A 22,766-nucleotide genomic window follows, 5' to 3' on the forward strand; every position below is an offset into this window, starting at 1 on the left:
ACTTGAGAAACATTGGACCACAGACATCAAAATCCCATAGATGGCATTGTGGAAAATGCTTTATTTCGCAGGTCAAACAACAAAAAACCAGTTTGGGACCACAGACAAAATTCACTCTTGTCTTCAAACACTGTAATTCCGAGTCATTGTTGCATTAAAGTAAGCACGTGGTGGCTGAAAGTCCATAAGTTTAAGTGCTGGAAAGCAGAAGCGCAGAGTGCTTGCGCTCGCACCGTCCCAGAGTCCTCTCACTTGAAGATCTTGCCCTGGTTGAAAGATTTACCTACATGCTTGAAGTCTCCCTCCCAGGCAAAGTACTCTTTCACCATGGTCTTGCACTCGTCGCTCTTTGAATCCAGCTTGCGCCAGTCATATGACTCGTAGTCAATTTGCCAGTCTGGAGACAGCTGGAAGGGGAATGAAAACAAAGTGTTAATTGATATTAAGGGTTACCTTAAATGGGTTAACTTAAGATTTGATCAAGTATCGCCACAACTGATAATCGGATGATTATCTGGTAGAGAAGACTTGGACCATCACTTGTATTAAAAGATCGCAACAATCAGCTTTAACACTCTAAGAAATTTACTTCTGACCAGTAAGACTGTCTTTAGAGACAAACATTGTCGCACACAATGCTGTCCATTCAGAGTTTGTGCCCATAGCATGAACCAGCCTTTTACTCACTAATTCAGAGACGACTGGGATGAACATGGTCTCAAGTTTCTCTGCCCCCGTCAGATTAAGACTGCGTGCCATGATTGGACACTGCCTTGCCCAAAGACAGGGGACCATCCACTCAACTAAACATGTTTTCGTTTAACTTTTCCCCAAACAAACACTTGGTCTGAGGACAACACTAAGCTGCAGTCTTGTCATTTCATTGCATCTATTCATAAATAACTGCAGTAAACGCTTGAGGCTGGTAGTGTCAAATTGGGACAGTGTGGAAAGTGAGTCGTCCTTTTTGAATACTTACAGGGAAAGCCAGCTCCTGGCCTCTGAAGATCCAGATGCCAGAGATGCTGCTGTCGTTGTTGGTGCCAAACAAGATGACACTGGCGAAGGCATTCTTTCTGAGTTTGTCCAGGCGCTGGAACATACCTGTGTAAAAAGTTAGAGGGGTTGAGACATGCCGTGTATTTTATCAATAACAAAGCCAAAATAAACAATGGAATATCCACTGAACCTTTTAAAAAAGACTTAAACCTTTGAACTCAAGTTCTCAGCAACTTGGTGCCTGTTTTTGCTGATTAGGTCAAAATTAAAAGCACCTGTAGAGCAGTGCTCCATCGTTTCAAGCAACCTTTCAATACTTTAAACCAAGAGTCTTCAATGTGCCCATAGCATGAACCAGCCTTTTACTCACTGATTCAGAGATGACTGGGATGAACATGGTCTCAAGTTTCTCTGCCCCTGTCAGATTAAGACTTGGTGCCATGATTGGACACTGCCTTGCCCAAAGACAGGGGACGGTCTGCTGATTTTTTTAAAAGGGGAAGACTCCTGATTAAATAATCATTTGAAAAGCAGCTGCTATTGTTATTTTTACCCAAAAACAAGCACTGGCTTTAGCAGCGACCATGCCTTCTATAGTTGCCGTTTTAATGTATTCTTTGAACATAATCCTAAAATCTGCTACATTGAAACATATCTCAAACCTATGGAAAGCAAAACATGTCTTTACACTAGGCCTACAGGTGATGTCTACTTATTCTCCAAGCCTAACTTTAAATCCATTTAGCAAAGTCATTTACATACATGCAGCCTTTAATAAAGGGGTTATATCCATCATGTTTACAAAAAAAATATGCACTATTAAAAAGCAGAAAAAGCTGACTACTTTTAAGGCCAAAAAAAGTTTTCCTTAAATCCTAATCAGTGTCACATGAGGGGGGAAACTAATATGCATCTTCACAAGTCATTTACATTATATCAAGGCAGTGGGTGAAGCAGGAGCTGCCAAGTCTCACCTGTGATAAGGTTGCAGCTCTTGAAGGTAAGGGTGAGCTCCTCTGGGTATTTGTACTGGCTGTACCAGACTGAATACCCCTCGTGGTCAAAGTGCTCCCAGAAGTGGGGAATGGCTACCGTCAGGGTGTCCTCGTTGGAATACTTCCTCTTAAACTCGTCAAAGACAAATGCGCTAAAAGAAAAAAAAGGGAGACACATGATTGTGCTGGCAGTGCATGAAGCGTGGACAGTGAAAGTAAGTGTAGAAAGTAGGTCAGGGTCATTAAAGGCATGACCTGACGCACTCATGCTTGGATTACCTCCAGTTTTTTTAGTAACTGGCACACCACTCGTTTTGTTATTTACAAATTAAGGATTGGATAGTTGCTGCCTTTCTGCGACCATAAAATTAAAGACTAAATTATAGGCGTTAGATGGGTTATGCAACTTTCTGAACAATTTTTCCAAACCCCAAGATCACCTCCAGATCTTGATTCGGTCTGCTTTGTGCCCATAGCATGAACCAGCCTTTTACTCACTGATTCAGAGACGACTGGGATGAACATGGTCTCAAGTTTCTCTGCCCCTGTCAGATTAAGACTGCGTGCCATGATCGGACACTGCCTTGCCCAAAGACAGGGGACCACCTGTTTTCCACCAAGGGGGGGGTGGGGGTGTTACAGATTGGTGTACAGGCCTTTGGTATTTTTTTTGGCTCTCCATAGCATGTGATTGTCCACTGCTTGTTCTATAAATTTTAGCTAATGTGAAGAAATCATAAATAAAAATGCAGATCAAAATTAAGCGTAGAGATCTTTCTACCTCTTTGGCAGGTGTGCGAAGGGGTCCTTAGTTTTGGGCTCTGCAGCCAAAGCAGCATCGCAGTCGTCCATGTCCTCTTCAGGGGCAGGCTTCTTCTCCTCCTTTTTCTTTTCTTTCTTCTCCTGGGGCTTGGCTGCCTCCTTTCCTCCCTTCTCTTTCTTTGCAGGGGCCTCTTTCTTGGGCTGCATCTCGGAGAACTTCTTGGCTGCAGAAACAGAACAAAACAATTAAAAACATGTTTTCTGTTAAATGTTCCATTATTCGACTTTGGGTTTGCACCCTCCGGGACAACTGTCTGGCTAGAACTTTGGAGACTTCTTGTGAAATATTACGAGCAATTGTATCTTTAAAGGGCAATTCTTTGTCCCTCTAAGTAACTCAGTATTTCATTTAAATCCTTGTAACACATAAATAAGACAATATCTTTGTCTGCCCAGCATTTGTCAAACAGCATCCATTCCTTTTAGAGTAATCAGTAAGTTGGGTGCCCACCAAAGCAATTTTACTGACGCCAGTGTTTTAATTCTTTGCAAATGGAGCACTGTGTATTTACTCTATGAAATCTGCACATTTAGCCATTTTTTTGCTTAAAACCCTGTGCTCATCTCACCCTTTAGCACGCTGTCCAATTACAGTGGAGGAGGGGGGGCGGGACAAAAACTACAGAGACATAACGTAATTTCCTACATGTGCAAGCACTGAACTCCTCGTCCACAAAACTTATGAACCCACAGAACAGTGGGTTAATCCTCTCTCCCTACCTGCTACCTTATTAGCCTTTGCTTTACCCTGTATAAGGGCAAGAGAAAGTTCTTTTAAATGAGCAGATTGCATTATAACAGACACAGACAAAGCATCTAAGCTGTTACAACGCTCCAGCTCCAAAGTGCTCAAGTACTCCACACTGGGTGTTAACTAATGAGCACATTGAACTTTCCACTGGGAAAAGTAAAATAAACTTGTTTACAAACAGCCTGAAGGCACAACCATTTATCTTCCTGACATGTAACCTTGATTTAGCACAAATTTAACGTCACAACTTTCAAATGGAATACAGCCTTTCCAAATTATGTTGGATTAACAGTGTAGAGCACGAGTAACACTATTTAACAACTAATCCTTTAGACAATTTGTCTACAGAATTCTGTGACAGAGGTTTTAGTTTAATTAAGCCGATATTCGAACATCTAATATTTAAGCAAGTTTAAGATCTTGAACTACAGTCTGTCGTCTGTGCCCATAGCATGAACCAGCCTTTTACTCACTGATTCAGAGACGACTGGGATGAACATGGTCTCAAGTTTCTCTGCCCCCGTCAGATTAAGACTGCGTGCCATGATTGGACACTGCCTTGCCCAAAGACAGGGGACTGTCAAGATCTGTCTTCTAACCCCAGGATGATTATAACAATCAAACATTTTGTCTTTCAGGAAACTTTTTACAAATGCTCAGCATTTCATTGTGATGATACAAACAAGTGTCCAAATCAGTTAGAGGCATTAAACACATTAAATGACATGTGATCATTCTGCAGCCAGCTGTGTGCTTAATGTTTGTGCTCTTGTAACTCACCGTCAAACTGAGCCATCTTTTCACACAGCTTGACCTCGCCAAGCACAGTCTTGAACTGCGGCTGGTTGACACAGGTGAGGAACCAGCGAGTCACGTTGGCGTATGGCTGGCGGAAAGAAGGCTCAAGGACCTAAAAGGAACAGACACTTCAGTTGTGGCCTTCTTCGAGTGTGGCTGTTGCAACCTGCTGTGTGTCTTTCAAACCTGTTTGTAGAGCCAGAGCATGGAGCAGGCCACGGTGATGTCAGCAAGGCTGATCCTCTCCCCCACCAGGAAGGTACGGGTGTTCAGGTGTTGGTTCAGCACTGTTAGGGCTCTCTTCACGTCTTCCTTGGCCTGCTCTGTGGCCTGGAAAGACCCAGACAGAAGAATGACTGTGCAGAATTACACAACATGAGACCTACATAGTCATGAGCCAAGTCTACCGGGTGGTGCAGGCTGGCACACTAAAACTGGCACAGACCTTCCACCAAATAAGTCTTTACTTTGACAAGTAAATATTGAGCTACATACCTGCTTGTTGAACTGCATGATTCCCAGAGTTGGGAAGACCCACGCGCTGGCTGGAGGGATGATCTCTGAGTCAGCGAAGCTCACCCACTGCAGAATCTGGGCTGCGGCCTGGGGAGTGGCACCACGCAGGGCATCATTGCTCACTGTAGTTCAATGGTGGAAAGAGGCCAATAAGAAATCTCTACAGTCTCAATTTCAGGCTCAAAAAGTAGTGTTAACCATTTCAGTACTAATGTCTCCTTTATAACCATGCATAGAAAGATTGGTACAAGTGGAGCCTAGTTAGAAAGTCTGACAGAAAGCTGCGTAATGGTCATTTGAACAGTCAATCTGTCTATCAGGTAAATCCAAGACTTGTGGTGCACAGGTTTGCACTACAGACATACCTAAATGAAAAGGAACAATGCTTTCTAAACACTGGCAAACCAAAATTCTGTTAAGGGGAAGAACTACTATATTATTTAGTGATCTGCAGATTTATCTGTTTAATAATTGCTTGCTGGTTCCAGTGAGTCACTGAAAAATTCTGTAGCAAACACCACATACTCATGGAGAAAAGCAGAGGCTCTTTTTCTTTAGGAACACCACAAATTGATTGTGCATAAGATATGCAAGGTAACACATTTTTTACTTACAATAGTGAGCAATGGCATTACTCTCAAACAGACAGAACCCGTCATCTCCCTGGTAGGCAGGCACCTACAAACAGAATAATACAGGTTTTTAATCAAGAGAGTCAAGCAGCTGTACGGTGAGATGTTACACAATAGTGAAATGTGCGAACCAGTTCAAGCTTGTCTACTTAAGTACACCTAATAATTGGTTAAGATACTTAAAGACCCCCTTAGCCCAGTATAACTGGAATAATCCAATGCAAACAACTTTCACTGACCTTGCCCAGAGGGAAGTTGTTGATAAAGGCAGGGGTACGGTTTGTCTGCCCGAAGGTGAAGGCAGGGGAGCTGCTGGCCACTTTGATGCGAGCACCACTGTACTGGGCTGCAATCTGAGCCTTGAAGGCCCGCCAGTTCTCTGGGTACGTGAACAGAGTCTGGAAAGAGGGGAGACAAAGCAATAATCATTAAACAGTCAAAAAATGCTTAATTTTAACATGGAAGTGTCACATTCTTCTTCGCAGGCTAGCTGAAAGCCATACAGATTGCAATTGTAAAAAGGTAAAATAAAGGATGCAACTTCAAAGTTATGTTTAACAAAAGTAATTAACACTATGAAATATCCAGAAGAACAACATTTTGTCACGTAAAGCTGGACATTCAGTTTCAGGTACGTAAACTTGGTCCTAGTGTTCTTAAACAGGTAATGCTGTTGTCCAAATCAGGATGCTCCAACATTAAAAATCATTATACAGGAATGGGAGCAAACAGGAACAGAGTTCAGATTCGACTGCTATCTACCAAGGAAAATTGTACCTTGCTGATCAACTAAAACCAACAAAATCATATTCACGTGGCTTTTGACTTGCCTCAGATGCTAGCTAATGTTAGCTAGCACTACCGGCAGTATAGCAACACTTATTTAGCAGCATTAAGTTATTCAACTCGGTTAAACACAGGTTATCAGTAGGAATATAAAAACTGGACAAAAGCATCTACGTAAAGCTAAAACATGAATTAACACAACATTACGTTCCCACAGCTTAAAAATAGCTAATGTAACGTGGCACCAGCCTGGGCCAGGAGAGCAGCGTCATTCAGTGTGAATGCAACGTCATGAAAGCAAAAGCTAACCTCAATTACACGCGAAACTGAATGAAATTACCCGCAAATAAAGACATTATCGGCTACCTAACACTTCGATTGTGTTGTTTGTGAATAAATATCTTAAGTTATAGTGCAGATGGGTCTGATTTCGAGCGGATAGTACCAGTAAAGTAAAAGGAAAGCTCCTTCCATAGCCATCTCTCCATCTTACTCACCCCTGCCGCCATCTTCAGGACGAGAGAAAGAAAGAACGAGGGCGCGCACCACTGACGTATTTACGGTCACACGTCGTGCGCCCCCTATAAATGTCCGCGTTCACGTGTCGCATCCTGTTTTGTGCCGACATTGTGCAGCTGTTCTACAGTTGAACAGACTTTAAAGTTACAAAAATAAACAAGTTACAGTAGCGAATATGCATCATGTCTCTTGGCACATCAATGCTCTGTCAAGATATCAACACATTGTGTGCCATTAAAAAGAGATGTACAGATAAGAAAAGATAAAATATTTTATTATAGTCCACCTACAAAAAAGGAAAACAATGTATTGTTGGAATGGAAATCATAAGTTGTACATGAAAGAAACTGCAAAATCATCACATGGACTACTTCTGCATTGTATACCATCTTGCTGTCAATTTACCAAGCATTCTCCGAATAACATCATTTTCTTTTAATTTTATGCCAGCTCCAGTAAAAACCTAAAAATGTTGGCTGTACAGAATAATAACAAAATGATGTAGCTATTGGGCTTCTTCCTTGCCTTTCACACTACCTTGCCAATCAGTGTAGAAAAATATTATATTCTGACAAAGAATTAACTCAAACAGTAAATAAAATGCTCCATGTGAATTGTGCTCCATTTGTGGCGAATCAGCTCACAAGACCTGCAAACAAAGTACAGAAAACAGGTTTTACAATCACCACAAAACAGAAAATAGGACATTTTTATAATTTAGGTCATACACAGTACAATTAAATAGTTAAATTGAAGCCACAATAATCAAATTAATGCAGTAAATTGTGTCACACTATAAACCAGTTTTTCCTTGGTTTGCAGAAAACTAAATAGATCTTTAAAGGGTATTTTATCAATTTAAGCCCGTTTAATGAACACATTGTGATGACAATGTTCTGTGCAGTACTCACCCAGATAATCGTCCATGAGAGATCCAATAGCAAACTGAAAAATAAGAGCAAAGCTACTTTTAACTTACTGTGATGTTGGGATGAAATATACGATTATTACAAAAAATGTAAATACGTACAATGTCATTCTTGTCCACTCTTGTTCCCACGATCTTTAACCGGATCTCATCATCTTGCTGGATTACAATGTCCTTTAAAAGAAGGGAAGAAAACATCCTCAGTTGCAGGACTCAGCAACAGAACAGCAGTAAGCAGCAATTCAACAACTGTACCAAGCAGTTTGGCTATTAAACTTTGTGTTCCTTTCTAACATTTCCAACATTAAAAATATCTTAACACCAGTATAACTACAATTATGTGAATTTGACATGTGCTCAGTTAGTCGACAAAGCAAGGGGTTTATGACATGACATTTATTTTATCAAACTACAACTGGTAATAAAAAAAACAAAAATAATATTCTTACCTCATCAACTGTCTTATAACAAGGTGGATTAGAATTGGGGTCAAACTCCATTTCTGAAGGGATGGACTGCAAAAACAAAGTTTGTAATGAGATTAAAATAACCTAAAATCAATAAGCAAATCAAAGCAACCTTATTCAGTGAACAACTAAAGATGTTAATCACACTCACATGGCGAGAGATGAAGCAAGACATGGGACCAATTTCTGTGAACAATCCAACCTGCAAGAAACAGGCAAAGATATTCTTTAGATGAGGCACAAAAGAAATGCTCTTTAATCAGTTATGAATCACTTTACATTTAACATGTCAAAAAACTACAGTCAAAAATTCCTCACTGGAAACACTAACATGGTAATAAAGTAAGAAGATACACACTTTTTAGTCGAACATTTAGTAAAACTTAGGCTTGAGCCCATATAGAATACATGTATGTATTTTCTTGTACAATTACCTTGGCCATGTTATCCTTAGAAATAACATACTTTATGACAAAGCATTTTTTTTTTTTCATGACTACTTGTAACACAAGTTTACCTGAGCATGGTCGTTCAAATAACCAGTTATTGTCACATTTACAAATAAATGTACATGTTTTTTTTTTACATAAGGAAATGTCAGCAAGCAATTCATTGTAAGATGATATAGTATGATCCAAAGGGCTGTATGATGGGGTGGTGGTGGTGGTGGTAACCTTTGTAAACAGGGGCATAATGTGTCCTGTGCTGTGTTGTCCCTCACCTTGTTAACCTGGGTGACCACAGCGTCCACCACCTCTCCTTTAAATGGGCGGAACACAATGGCCTTGTACTTGACAGGATAGAGGACAAACCCTCTCCCTGGCTGGATTACACCTGCCCCGATGTTGTCAATGGTGGTGACTGCAATAACAAAGCCATATCTAAAGGAGAGACATAAATAAATGAATAACGTTTATGTCGAGCTTACCCATGCAGTAATATGAATGCAAAATAACATGTTTATAAAGATGACAGTAAGGGCAAAACATGTCTGGTCTCTTGTGGGTTGTTTATTTTTGTATTACCAAGACAAAACTCAATAGCTTTAGTCCAAATGATTCAAAATGACTAAAATTATAGAGTGTATTCAAATCATAAAACAAAGGTTGATAAATAGCAAAGACAACTGTTGGACAAATCATATTAGAGTATATGTTAATCATGTGTACATAATCGTCTATCCCCAATATAAGGATAAGGAAGCTCTCTTCAAAGTTTGTACAAACACATCTGCATCGGGGAAAGGTTAACAGCAGCTCAGTCAGAACTTCTACCAAATTTACGTCATTGAAATGGCAGGTTACTTTAAAGGCAAAGTACAGCCTCTGTGCTGTTTAACCAGGAAGCCCAGAAATCAACAAAGTTCTTTCAAGTAACTGTTGAGTCTTGCAGACACTTACTTGCCAGTGCAGGTTCCCTCCACCTCTGTGAAAAGTTTCTGCTTCACGGTGTTGAGCAGGTTAGGACCAAAATACCTTGGATGTAGTAAGATTTCATGCTCCAAAGAAATCTGTAAACATAATAATATGTCAATAATTAGACAACTGTTGTAAGTGTATTTTAAGGTATATTCATTTAATGTTAAGTTGATCCTGTTCGTGCTGCCTCATTGAATCTGATTAAAGACCATAAAATAACAAGTGGCATTTATTCATTAATATAAAACAACAAAGCTAAACAACGCGTTCATTGGGATTCGTTGTGTTCATGTACATTAGCTATGCTAACCAATATGCACTCATGCTAGGCACACATTGGTAAACAAAACATCCACACGCTGCTACAAGCAGCCTCATACACGGAAATGAATAAACATACTTACATGGTAAAACATTTTGTTGTACTGTTTAATCCGTTCTCTGATAATGTTCTTGTTTTTATAAATGATCAAAAAGTCATTCCCGTAGTGAACGAGATGAAAACCTGCCGCTCGTTCACAACTGAGACAAACTATATCCGGTGCACGGGGTTTCCGTAGTACATTGATGCCCTGAGTTCTGTCTCTCAGGAAGTGCGCTTTGTTTAGTTCTTCGTTAAATTTGGGCGACACGAAACCTGTAATAACCCCAACTATATGCCTGACCATCAAACCATTTACCTATGGGACTTGTTGGCTATAAAGTACATAAAATCATAGCATAAAATACAGGTATAAAAGCCCTAGCTCAACCATGAAAACCCTGTTTACCCAACAAAAAGCATGACCCCTAGCGGTGAGGAGGATCAGTACATGGTGAAAATTAAGGCGGGGACAGACAGCAGGCGCGACTCAATACTGCGCTGTGATTGGGTGGTGTTCGTAGACAGTTGACATCTGACATATCAACGAAGCAAACACAACATTTATAACAACACGACAAGAGATAGGTGGTAACGCTGTCTTGATTATTACGATTCGTGATATCCAAATTAGATTCTAGAAATATCTATCACATGTATGGCTGATATTTAGTAAGAATTGCAGGTGATTGAAAGTTGGAGCACTAAGTCGCTTCCCTCCCAAGTATTTGCAAGACTTCCTCAGCTGACTGGCATGGCGAGTAACCTCGCCTCGAAGTTATTTCGTCCTCCTGTGTTCACGCAGCTTGTAAGTTGTTGAATTTCATACTTGATTACTTTATCTTAACTAAAGTCCCTCTTGATTATGACCGATCTGACTGTCCCGTCCTCCGTCCAGGCGTCTCTCCGGTCGGGCTGCGTGTCTCGCGGGAAGGCGGCGGCCGGGATCAGACATTTCTCCAGTGATCCTCCACCGGATAAAATCAGCCGTTATCCAATTCCTTACAAGAAAGACCTTCCTTTTGATATAGTGGAGCTTATGGAAGAAGTTGAGTCAAAAGTGAGGAAATCTTGAAGTTACTCTCTTGCACATTTCACTGAAGTCTCATTTTACTACCTGCTTAACATTATGTTTCCCTACAGGGAGGTTTCCTACCTAATGTCTTCAAAGTCCTCTCTCACAGACCGGCAGAGTTCAGAGCCTTCTTCGCTTACTACAATGAACTCATGAACAAGGAGACAGGTGTGTGTGTGTGTGTGTGTGTGTGTTCCATATTGTAGTGGCAGTAAGTGTGTGGGAGCAGGTGCCAGAAATGATCAGGCTGAATGGTCCCTGAAACCATATAACCATCTAATTCCTGGCATGCTCAGGCTCCATCTGTATACTGTTATGTATAGGTGGCTACCTTTGTAGGTTGACTATTATTTACAGGGCTGTGCCTGCCAGTGTGTTGCATTGTAGTGGCAGCTGGGGCTTGGAAACCCCCTTTCGGAGTGCAGGTGCTATATAAGGATGCAGGTGCAATATTTAATCTATTTTAGTTGATGGTCAAACATTGGCAGATAGTGTGGCCGAAACTGTGGTAAATAAGGTCTGGTAGAAACAGGTTAATGTAGGTAGGGGGAAAAATAGACAAGTGAAATAAATGGAATGCCACGTTAATATCGTCTAAGGCATTTGTTGGCACAATATACTGCTTTGTTGGTAGCACTGTTTGCAGATAGGTTGTGATGTCATTCCCATAGTGAGAGGAAGGAAGGAGAGAGAGGTTGAAATTGACCCTGACCACTGGCTTCAAATGTGGACAGAGCACCTTATTATCATGTCTTAGCTTCTCAAAAAATGAAAGATCACATACCGTGAAAGAAAAGACTTTAAGAGGACATTAAAAACAGAAGCTAGCTTGGTCGGTGGCCTCCTGCACTTCAGCTAACTAATGATTGACTTCACAAAACCTAACCTTGTTAACTGTGCCGCCTGTGTGTGGTTATTGATTAAGAACAATCCGGCTTTTTGTTACGTTTGACGCCATTTAGGCCATTCCACCTTTTATTATTTACACTTACAATACAGATTGACCCTGAATAAGAAAACCACACAACATAAGCATAGAATTTAATACTTAGCATCCCATTGTCTCCTTGTAACTTATAAGTTATTATTTTATTTTTGTTGTGAAAATGTGTTATTTCCTTTTGTCCTGATTTAACACTAATTTAAAATCTCACGTGTTGTAGGCAGATTAACCAAGGCAGACCGGGAGCTGATTGTAGTGGCTACCAGTATCCACAACAAGTGTCTTTACTGTGTGGTATCCCACAGCGCACTGCACCGTATCTACTCCAAGAAACCCACTCTTTCTGATCAGGTATCGTCTTTAGATAATTAAACATTAATTAATTCTAATACATTTTACAGTCATTCTAACCATCTTCCTCCCCACGTTCACCCAGGTCGTTGTTAACTATGAGAATGCAGAGCTGTCGCCTCGGGAGCGCGCCATGCTGGACTTTGCGATGGCCGTGTGCCGCTCAGACACCATCACAGATCAGCATTTCCAATCTTTGGAGGAAGTGGGCTTTGACCGCGAGGATGCCTGGGACATCGCCGCCATCGCTGCTTTCTTTGCCATGTCCAACCGTCTCGCCCACCTCACCGACATGAGGCCAAATTCAGAGTTTTATAACATGGGCCGGGTACCACGGGACAAGAGCAAGGACAGCGGTAAAAGTGAAAAGTGAAAAAGGAGTAATTGTTCTCCTCTCTTGATGTGAACAATCAGATTTTTTGTAATGTATGGTGAAATAAGTTGCAGTAACGTATCTACAGGTAAGTAATTACATGAACACTGGAATTAATAAGTGTTCTGAGATCAATTAAGATCACATACAGGAGATGACAGGAATTGAACATGGCACCTTAAAGACTTGGATTTTAAAGAACGCTTCAGGGGAATTTAAATTCCTTTTCTATGCAGTCCTGTGTGTTTATTTAGATGATGAAGAAGCATGAGAGAGACTTAGTTTGTGAGATGTGTACCTTTTATATGCCTTGTTTGAGCAGCCATACCGTTGTGTTTCTAGTCATTATTTCTGCTTTTTTACCTTAAAAGTTTGAATTTCAGGGGGCTATTTTTTTTTATTTGACACTTGCCAAATGGTGGGGCACAGTTAATCATTTTCTGCTACTTTTCCTTTATTGAAATAATTCAATAGTTGTCCTTTAAATAGGGTTAGTCTGGGTATTGACAACAATAAAACATGATCACCTGATACCTAGAAACTCAACTTACCTTCGGTGTTCCTTTTGTGCCAGTTGAAAGTGCCTTGTGTTATGTTGCTTTATGCATTGTTTCTTTCTGCAACAGTGTAAAAAAGATACTTGCATTGTAAGCAGCAATGGCCTGTAGTGTTCTAAAGTTTAAAATGAAAAGTGTTCCTTTAAGCCTTCCCTTTATCTTCTCAATAAACTATTTTTTTTCTTGAAGAGAAGTGAGATTTGACTCTTTAACAAAAAAAGGAAGACATTCATTTTTGGACATTCCCTTTGGAAAAATGATTTTTTTTTTCTCCAAGGGGAAATTAGTAGAACCTTGATTTATAATAAATTACATGTACCAAAGTTGGCTGCTGGCCCGGTCACCACCAGATGGCGCCACATCTGTACACATTGGCATGACTTGAATTTATACTTACAAACTAAAGGAACATTACAACAGATCTTTTACCCCAAAGGAGCTGCACATCTGAGAGACATTAGCCAACACAACATGGTGATTTTTCAATGAACTCTTATAATGACATTTATAAAACCTTAAAAATATTGTAGTACGCTGCCTCCACGGTCTCTGATTCCACAAACATCATTCAGATTATACGGGGGGACTGCTTTTTTTCACTGTAGATATTTTGAATCACTGTTCCTGATCTAAATTCTGTGCGCTTCCCAACATTTTAGTTTTTCTAGCAGCCTACTTTAAATACTGACATCCCTTTGCTGTCTTTATATCTTAAGTTGATACAAGTCAAACATGACTGCAGGCGTCACCAGAAGATTTACTTTGGTATGCATGTGTGAGTGACGTTAGAGCCACAAACAAACTGGGTTGCAATGTGAGCACCATTCCGAGTTGTCTTTTCCCTGTGCATTCGAGAGCAACCTTGCGCACTTGAATATTAAGGAGACACTGACACTTGAGAAAAACTGTTATTGTGAACAGAGCTCTGAATGACGGGTTTTGGAATCCTCTGACGGAGCGTTAAGAGACATTGTTGAACCGTGTGAAAATGAATCCATTGACGTTTGTAAAGGTCACTTCCTCCCAGGCTCGTCCTGTCCTGTCCTGTCCTCGTGGCCCTGATTAAGTGTCATGTGTCCCTGGAACTGCTCATGTACTATTACAGCTCCTCATTAAGCACCAACCTTCCTGACCCCCATGTCTCCTATTAGGAGACAACAGGCTCCAGACAAGGCTAATTCATGGTCTCTGCTGCCTTGTTGTCCTTCATTTACAGTCGTCTCAACTCATTAGGCGAAGAGTAGAATAAAAAGCGACAATCTTTGAAATGTTCTTTTTGTGGTGATAGATCATGAAACATGAAAACAAGGTTAACAGCTTTCAGGTGGAGGCTCTCGATCGTTTCTTTTACTAGCATATTGGTACATTGATGGAAAAATCAATACGATTTTATTCCTGTTGCAATCTGGAAGGGGAGTCTGGGGAGGCTTGGCGCTGTGTCTTTATTCTCCTGAGACAGATAAAACAGGTCACAATACACACACATGTCACATGAGGCATGATAGAGAGCAGGAGAGGAGGTGAGATGAGAGGTGGAGGTTGTGGGTCAAGAGACAACAAGATTGGTGAAGTAGATATTAATTATCAGGCATAACATCCATGTAAATAGGTTTAACTATACATTTAAGAGCAGTAGTTTTAACGTTTAATGTAGAAAATTATGGTTATTTTTCCAAATGTGCGCCTGCGGTTACAAGGTTCATGCCTGCTACATGAAAGAAGACATTTTCCCCTAATGTCACAAGTGTTCTTGGAAGGGACTCTAACATACCTTTGTGCCTGTACAGTGTCTAGACTTGCAACAATCAGGTCAGCCCACAAAGCCAGAGGAGAGATAAGAACGGGGATTTTGTGGAAGAAGGTTATCATCTTTCATGCTTTCACTGGTTATTCAGACAATGTTGTCCTCTTACATCTAATACAACTTTGGCTCTCCATTTTCTTTTTCGTGGTGGCGATAAAACTCCTTTAACCATGCCTGTGAAAAAGGTCTATAGGTTGCTTTTTCGACTGTCACATAAAATTCAAAGCCAATGCAAAACCTCACGCCAGATCCTCAAACTGCATTTCACTTTTGAGCTAATGAGGCGGGACAGCACTGATGCAGTGTAGCAAAGATAAAGTACCAGGAATAAAGATATGAATCAACAACTCTCAAGGTTTAAATTCGAGCTCTATCTGCAGATCTCAAGCAGAGAGAATAGATTATATAAATCTTTTCCTATATTAGAAACAGTGGCTGTTGCGTGACAGTTAAACCTTTTCTTGAAAAAACAAAATGGTTATATTCCTCTGAAGATTTATTTCAGAGATTGTTGGATATATCTTAGATATTACATTGTTAAATTTTGTCTTTTTTCAATCCTTAAGACATCTTAAGACATTTGATGATGTGTGTGCTTTTTCAGCCCAGTCTGTTGTTGGTCAGACCCCATTTTGCCACCAAAACAGCCCTGACCCGTCAAGGCATTGACTCCACTACTCTGAAGGTGTGCTGAGGTATTGTCAGGTGTTCAAAATTTCAGAAAAGGACTACCACGATTCAGTACAATAAACACATCTATTTATTGAAATTGCTGAGAAAATTAATGCTTGTACAAGGACCTTTTCTGTTTGGCTCACTGCAGTCTGCAAGCAGTTAGCTGCACTCAGCTGCCCAAAACAAGATAACCTTTCCTAATACATTTGTGCTTTATATACTCTATGTGTGCTGCATGTGATGCAAATTAGCCTTGGCAGCTAAGCTTCAATCATTGGTTAAAACTGATGGAGGGAAGCGACGGTTTAGACTGCCGCTCCCTTGTCCTTGGCGGAGGGACAAGTCCATGCCCACCACCACCCAATCAGCGGGGTCAACACCCTGTAATAAAGATCCTCCCTGCTCTCACCTACTCTGCCTCCCACTCTTGGGGTGCTGCAGGGATGCGGCCTTATCTGTAACTTTCTGGGAGATACAGGAACTCCTTATATGGAGTTTGTTTTTCACTTCGCAGCCTTGAACTTATCTTACCTTTATGAATATTTGTACTCTTTAGTAGGATCCATCTGAGTAACCTGGCTTAAACTCTCTTATGTATTAATCCATCGTAACACGGGACTAATGATTCCGACCATCTCATTATTCAACAGGTCACTTCATTCTGTAGGTTTTGTGGGCATAATTACAGATGTGTTAACACAGCGCTCAAGGGGGTACATTTTTGAAATTTTTCCGACCTAACAGTATATGGCACCAAGACGTTAGCAGCAGATCCTTAAAGTCCTGTAAGTTGCGAGGTGGGGCCTCCATGGATCGGTCTTGTTTGTCCAGCACATCCCACAGATGCTCGATTGGATTGAGATCTGGGAAATGTGGAGGACAAGTCAACACACCCTGAACTCGTTGACATTCCTGAACCATTCTTGCAGTGTGGCAGGGCGCATTATCCTGCTGAAAGAGGCCACTGACATTGGGGAACATCGTTTCCATGAAGGGGTGTACTTGGTTTGCAACAATGTTTAAGCTAGGTGGTACATGTCAAAGTAACATCCACATGAATGGCAGGACCAAAGGTTTTCCAGCAGAACATTACCCAAAGCATCACACTGCCTCCACCGGCTTGCCTTCTTCCCATGGTGCATCCTGGTGCTATGTCTTCCCCAGGTAAGCGACATGATGTAAAAACGTGATTCATCAGTCAAGGCCACCTTCTTCCATCACTCCGTGGTCCTGTTCTGGTGCTGACATGCCCATTGTAGGCGTTTTAGGGTTACATATAGTCAAACACGGGTGATATGATGTCTTGTTATTTTACCTGTATCTCGAGTACAGTTTCAAATGTTAATAAACTGAAAATAAAAAGATAGAGGGGCTTCCTTCACCCAATGTTAACAGGCATTTTAATCACCACTGTAGCCTCAGTACACCTGAAAGTAGTATAGCCACCTATCTGCAGTTATTGAATGCACATAAACCCTTTTCATTCAAATCATCATTTGAGCTGAAGCTCACAACCAACCACAGGATTTGTTGAAAATGTGTTCTGGGAAATGAATCACTGACTTCAGTACACATGCATGAAAAAAGCACATTACACTTGAATACAAAATAACAGAAAATAATTAAATGTAGTGACTGTAACAAAACTGATTATATCACAAATTCTATTTACGGATGGCTTTTCCTTCGACTGAGATGCTCTATTTAAACAGAAGGATGCTTTCGTACTTCATGACTCATTGAAGAGAATTCAGAGTGTCATAAGGGCTTAATTCTAACCAAACAAGCACATATGGGACATTAGCAAAAGGACAGACACAAGGCTGAGACCCTTATCTTCCCTGTGAAGACTGTGCATGCATGGGTGCAAATTTGTGTATTTCCGTACTGATGCGTTTATTATCACTTATGCTCTCCAGCAAAGTGTGTGAGTCTGTGTTCTGTTAGAATTTGCAGCTGAGGTTATTTGTACCCTTTATCCGAAGGGGGGGGTCACTTTGACAGCAGGCTAAACAAGTAAGCCCGGACATCCCTCTCCCCCTGCACAGATTTTGAGCTCCTCCTGGGGGATCCCGACGTGTTCCCAGGCCAGATGGGACATATAATCCCTCCAGCAAGCTCTTGGTCTATCCTGGGCTTTCCTCGCAGTTGAACATGCCTGGAAAACCTCCAAAGGGACGAGTCCAGGAGGCATTCTAATCAGATGCCCAAACCACCTCAACTGGCTCCTTCCGACGCCAAGGAGTAGCAGCTCTCATCTGAGCTCCCTCCAGATCTCTGAGCTCCTCACAAGGCTGAGCCCAGCTACCCTGTGAAATAAACTTTTTTCAGCCCGAAGCTTATGATCCCCAGGCTCTCGGAACATAGGAACCCAAAAGTTACGGCGATTACGGATGGTGGAGCATTACCAGCTAGATATAGCTGGGCTCACATCCATGCACAGCGCTGGTTCTTGAACCAAACTCCTGGAGAGGGGCTGGACTCTCTCCTTTTCCTGAGGCTGAGGTGAAAGGCAGTCGGCAGGTGTGAGGATACTCAAAAGCCCCTAGCTATGTGCCACTGAGTTGGAGTTCTCTCCAAGAAATGAAAGGGTCACTTCTTTACGACTGTAAGTTGCATATGAAGGCCCTGACTGTTGTTTGCCTATCCACCAAATAGGAGCTCAGAGTACGCCGCCTTCTTGGATTCTCTGGGCAGAGTCCTGAAAAGGGTTCTGCCTAGGGACTGAATAGTTCTCCTGGGGATCTTCCATGGATTGGCCATAATGAACCCATGGCCAAAGATTGGATGCAAAAACCTGGTGTGGAGGAGTTCTGGGAGGCTATGTTGAAGGACTTTTGGTTGGCCTCAAGGAAGTTCTGGTAAACTGACGACTTAGAAGGGAAAAACAGGGCTTGGCTCAGGCTGGCTTCAGTACTGGACAAGCACTGCTCACCTGGACTGGGATATTGTTGATTGGTGGAGAGAACACTTTGAGGAACTCCTCTGAACCCAACCAGCACTTCCTCTGATGAGGAGCCGGAGTTTCCAAGATCCAGGGGAAAGCCTTACCCATATGTTTGGCAGAGGTCACTAAGGTAGTCAAGAAGCTGCTCAGTGGCAAGCTGCCAGGTGTAGATGAGATTCTCCCTGAGATGCTGAAGCTCAGGACACTATTTGGCCGTCTTCGCTGACATGCCTCTTCAATGTCGTGTGGAGATCTAGGACAGTGCCTGTGAAATGGTAGACCGGGGGGTGGCTCCCATTTTAAAAAAAGGGGTGACCAGAGGATGTGCTCCAACTAAAGGGGTATCACACTACTCAGCCTCTGAAGGAAAGTTTATTTCAGGGTATTTGGAAAGGAGGCTCTGACCAATCAGGAGATACAGGAAGAACAATGCTGATTCCGTCCTGACCAGTGGACCCTCTCTTTACCCTTGTAGGGATACTGGGTGGGTCATAGGATATTGCTAAATCATTTTTGAAAAAAGTTACAATTTCAATTATAAATGTCAGATGTCAGTGTTTGAACTTCTCTCTGTAGCTGAACTTTGTTACACTGATACATCAGAATACAATCTCCTCATGACAAAGCAACCTATTTCTCTATAGCTGATATGTAGCTCTCTTATAGTTTCTTTACAGCACTTGAGAGTTTCATCTTACTTGGTGAAGGAAATCTGGGCCTCCTGAAACTTTTTCAATCACGGTATCCACATGGTTTAATTCACTTATTACAAGTCTCTTTTTAGCTAATGCTAATATCAACATGCTAAAATGTTCACAATGACTCAGAAGACATAACATTTACCATGTTTACCATCTTATTTTAGCCCGTTAACGCTAACATGAGCTGACTGAAACTGAAGAAAGGACAACCAAGGTGGATGGGAATATATCCTATATAATATATAGCAGTAGAGGTGTGTGGTTGTAATCTGAGGTATTAGACAAATTATCTGATGAATCTAAACCTGCTGCTGCTAAAATATTAATGAATCAACAGCGTCCTTAGAATTAAACGTGCACTACTGGTATCTGTACCAATGTCATGGTAATCCATTCAATAGTGTGTTAGATTATGTCTAAGAAAGCCCAGAATGCCAATCTATTTAATTTATATCCATAAATACATTTATTGGTTCAGCTGGAAGACTGACAGAACATAGAGACAACAGAAAAGTGGATTTTGCACATCCTATGTGATCAGGGTGCAAATAGACTTGCCATAACAGCTGTCACATATTCATCATGATGATAAAAAGTAACACTGACACTTTTCGGTTGCAGCCCTCACAGGAACTCCAAATAGCAGCCAATGAGAATAGGAAAAAGTTTCATGCTTGACATCTGACAGATGAGGTAAACTCAGGACTAGAATTTAAATTGCTGCCACAGATATCCGGCTGAAGCTGAACAAATATTGGTCCGCACCTGTTGGGTCTAAAAGCTCAGTGACAAATCTTCTGCTTCCATTCATCCTCACAACACTGAGGAAAATACTGATACACTGCATCTCCACATGGCTGAAGCTCTTCCATGACCCCTTAATCAACCAGTTTGAGAAGTGTTTCAGATTAGTTCCAGACTGATAATCCAAATGCACACTCACTCAGATTACTTTATGCCTGTGGATTATGGCTCATTCATCATCTCATATTCGCTGCTGCAAGAGAGAGATTCATGCTTGTACTGTTTTAGTTTGTTTGTGGATCCTTGCTTGTTTTCCAGTTGCGATATTTATACATGTGCATGTTTGCTCTCCGGATTTAGGCCTGTCTTTGGGAAGGTTAATCACATTCCCTGCTGTTCCTGTCATTTTTATAGAACATTTTATTTCACAATAAAAGAGCGGTTCCTTTCCTTTAAATGCAGACATAAAAAGTGTGACCTGCAGTGTGTCCCCAGAGCTCCTGAGCACACACTGGAACTAATAGCTTCAATATTAGATGGAAGATTGTTTAATCGCTTTGATGTGATTGGCTGTGGCATCTTTCCCAGCTTAAAGTTCAAAGGCTTCCTTCAGCTGTTTTCATAGTGTTTAGGTTTTTGGTTATGCTTGAATCTTGGTTGTAACACTCTTGACTGTTTCAGAAGTCTGCTTTCTCTGTGGTTGTCCTTGAAACTTGGCAGGATCATCACTTGGCAGGCTCCATTGTACGTATTTGAAAATGATGCACTCATTAGTTTTTGTGTGCCATGAATATGAATATCATTTGACTCATTTAACTGCATGCCATATCTCTTCAGGGGGATTTACACTTCTCACATATAAAACCCATGTTTTGTTTCCAGCCTGCAGACGGAGCCAAGTAGACAGTTATGCAGACCTCTGGCCCACAGAGAGGAAAGAGTGCTCTGCTCCGTCAGGAAAACAATGACGAAAGTGAGAGGAGACAAGACTGATGGATGATAGGACTCGCTGTCCAGCCAACCCCGCTGCTGCTCTCTAATTTGGTGATGCGTCACATTAGCATTCAGGCTGTCCCTTTTTCCCACCCACTGAAATGAATCACAGCTTATTACAGTAATGAAAGTGTCACGACAGAATTGATTAAAAAATGCCTTAATGAAACACTGAAACGGAACAGCGCACAGCACAGACAGAAAAATATAAAACAACAAATGAGTTTCAGAAGAGAAAAGAGAAAAATAGCCCATCAAACGGACAGAAAAAGACATAGACGACAGTGGAAAACAAGACCCGAACTTAACAGAAGAGACAGTACTTAGAGAGCACAGCTAGCTTATATGCTGGCAACTTGCTAGCATGCTAGCAGCCCTCTGAGGCTGTAGCTGTGTCTCAATTCGGGGGATGCATCCTTTGTAGGACGCGGCTCATGGAGGATGAGTCCTTCATAGCCGGGGATTTCCTGATTGTGTCACGAGGTGTTCCCAACCTTACCCTTGTGTCCCCAAATGCAGCTCCTGTTGGCTAGAAACAGGTAGCTAGTGGGCTAACTAGCTATCATAACTAACGTTGTGTAACTTAACCTATTATTTTAAAGATAATTTGTTTCAATGCTTCTTTAATTATCTTTAATATTTGTATTGTTAGCTATTTGATTGAGTTGAAGCCAAACACTTTAACATTTAAAGGTGTATTCCTCGGCCGTTTAAGAGTCCGCTATCTCATATGAATTGGCGCACAATGAATCTCGGGATACGTTGGGCCGCGAAAGGATGCACCCGATAAATCCTTCGTTGCCTGGGAAAAGGAGGACACATTTGTGCGCCATTTCTGAAGGAGCCTTTGAAATTGGAACCTCAATCGGACTTCAAAAAGTCCTTTGAAATGCTTCCCCTGAAGTGGGACACAGCTTGTATTTGGAGAAAACAGTCCTTTGACTAACGTAAGCATGCTACTATACTCAAAATGAAAATGCCAACTTGATGATGCGTAGGTAATATATTTACCATGTCCAGCAGAGTGTTACAATGCTAACATTTGCTAATCAAATCTAATCACAAAGTATGGAAAAGCTAATGGCAATGTAATTCATTTTTTTAGAAAGTTGTTATAAGGTATTGCACAAGCTTATTTATTCACTTAGAAATTAGGGGATCACCGAAGCAATTACAATTCATCCAGAGGGAGACATGACAACTAGTCCGCCAAATTAAAAGACAAAGTCATTTGTAAGTGAAGTAAGTAAAAACTCACAAAGGAGCTTTTTGTGATCTGATGCTTCTGTCCGCAGGGCCACATCATCAATAAAACCGCTTTTATGATCTGTGAAGGTCTTGATACCTGACTACCTGATCTGCTGCTGTCCAATGAGTCATAATTCCAAAGGCCTCTAAGTGTTTTGGATGTGAATGTCCGCTGCAAGTTTAATTGTGAATCCCTTAAATACATTCCAAACCACAAATGCCAACCTCACTGTTGAACAAGATTAAAAGTCGAGATCACCAAATTCAGAAAGCTTCATCCTCTGGGGACCATGACTGCACATTTCTTGACGATCAATCCATTAGTTGTGGACCAATGGACCAACCAACCAAGAGGCAATGTTG

General features: G+C 41.3%; 3 protein-coding genes across 3 annotated transcripts; 1 reads left to right on the plus strand and 2 right to left on the minus strand.

Moving 5' to 3' along the window:
• Positions 1–32: 32 nt before the first annotated feature.
• eef1g (eukaryotic translation elongation factor 1 gamma) lies at positions 33–6,834 on the minus strand. Its single transcript, XM_069669592.1, has 10 exons — positions 6,797–6,834; positions 5,753–5,911; positions 5,496–5,559; positions 4,861–5,003; positions 4,552–4,695; positions 4,348–4,477; positions 2,776–2,980; positions 1,974–2,146; positions 980–1,104; positions 33–407 (listed from the first exon to the last, which is right to left on the minus strand). Exons 1-10 carry the CDS (start codon positions 6,806–6,808, stop codon positions 249–251), a joined length of 1,314 nt encoding a protein of 437 aa, XP_069525693.1. The 5' UTR covers positions 6,809–6,834; the 3' UTR covers positions 33–248.
• A 240-nt stretch (positions 6,835–7,074) lies between these two features.
• polr2g (RNA polymerase II subunit G) lies at positions 7,075–10,150 on the minus strand. Its single transcript, XM_069669593.1, has 8 exons — positions 10,036–10,150; positions 9,614–9,723; positions 8,935–9,094; positions 8,365–8,415; positions 8,196–8,261; positions 7,849–7,920; positions 7,730–7,763; positions 7,075–7,467 (listed from the first exon to the last, which is right to left on the minus strand). The coding sequence occupies exons 1-8, from the start codon at positions 10,045–10,047 to the stop codon at positions 7,454–7,456; spliced, it is 519 nt and encodes a 172-aa protein (XP_069525694.1). The 5' UTR covers positions 10,048–10,150; the 3' UTR covers positions 7,075–7,453.
• Positions 10,151–10,583: 433 nt separating this feature from the next.
• LOC138598632 (uncharacterized) lies at positions 10,584–13,473 on the plus strand. Its single transcript, XM_069670455.1, has 5 exons — positions 10,584–10,800; positions 10,891–11,052; positions 11,136–11,235; positions 12,231–12,361; positions 12,447–13,473. The coding sequence occupies exons 1-5, from the start codon at positions 10,747–10,749 to the stop codon at positions 12,732–12,734; spliced, it is 735 nt and encodes a 244-aa protein (XP_069526556.1). The 5' UTR covers positions 10,584–10,746; the 3' UTR covers positions 12,735–13,473.
• Positions 13,474–22,766: the final 9,293 nt, after the last annotated feature.

The sequence above is a fragment of the Semicossyphus pulcher genome, unplaced genomic scaffold (assembly GCF_022749685.1).
Source record: "Semicossyphus pulcher isolate SPU_LCO1_2020_fin unplaced genomic scaffold, fSemPul1.0.p SCAF_2, whole genome shotgun sequence".
NCBI classification, from domain to species: Eukaryota; Metazoa; Chordata; class Actinopteri; order Labriformes; family Labridae; genus Semicossyphus; species Semicossyphus pulcher.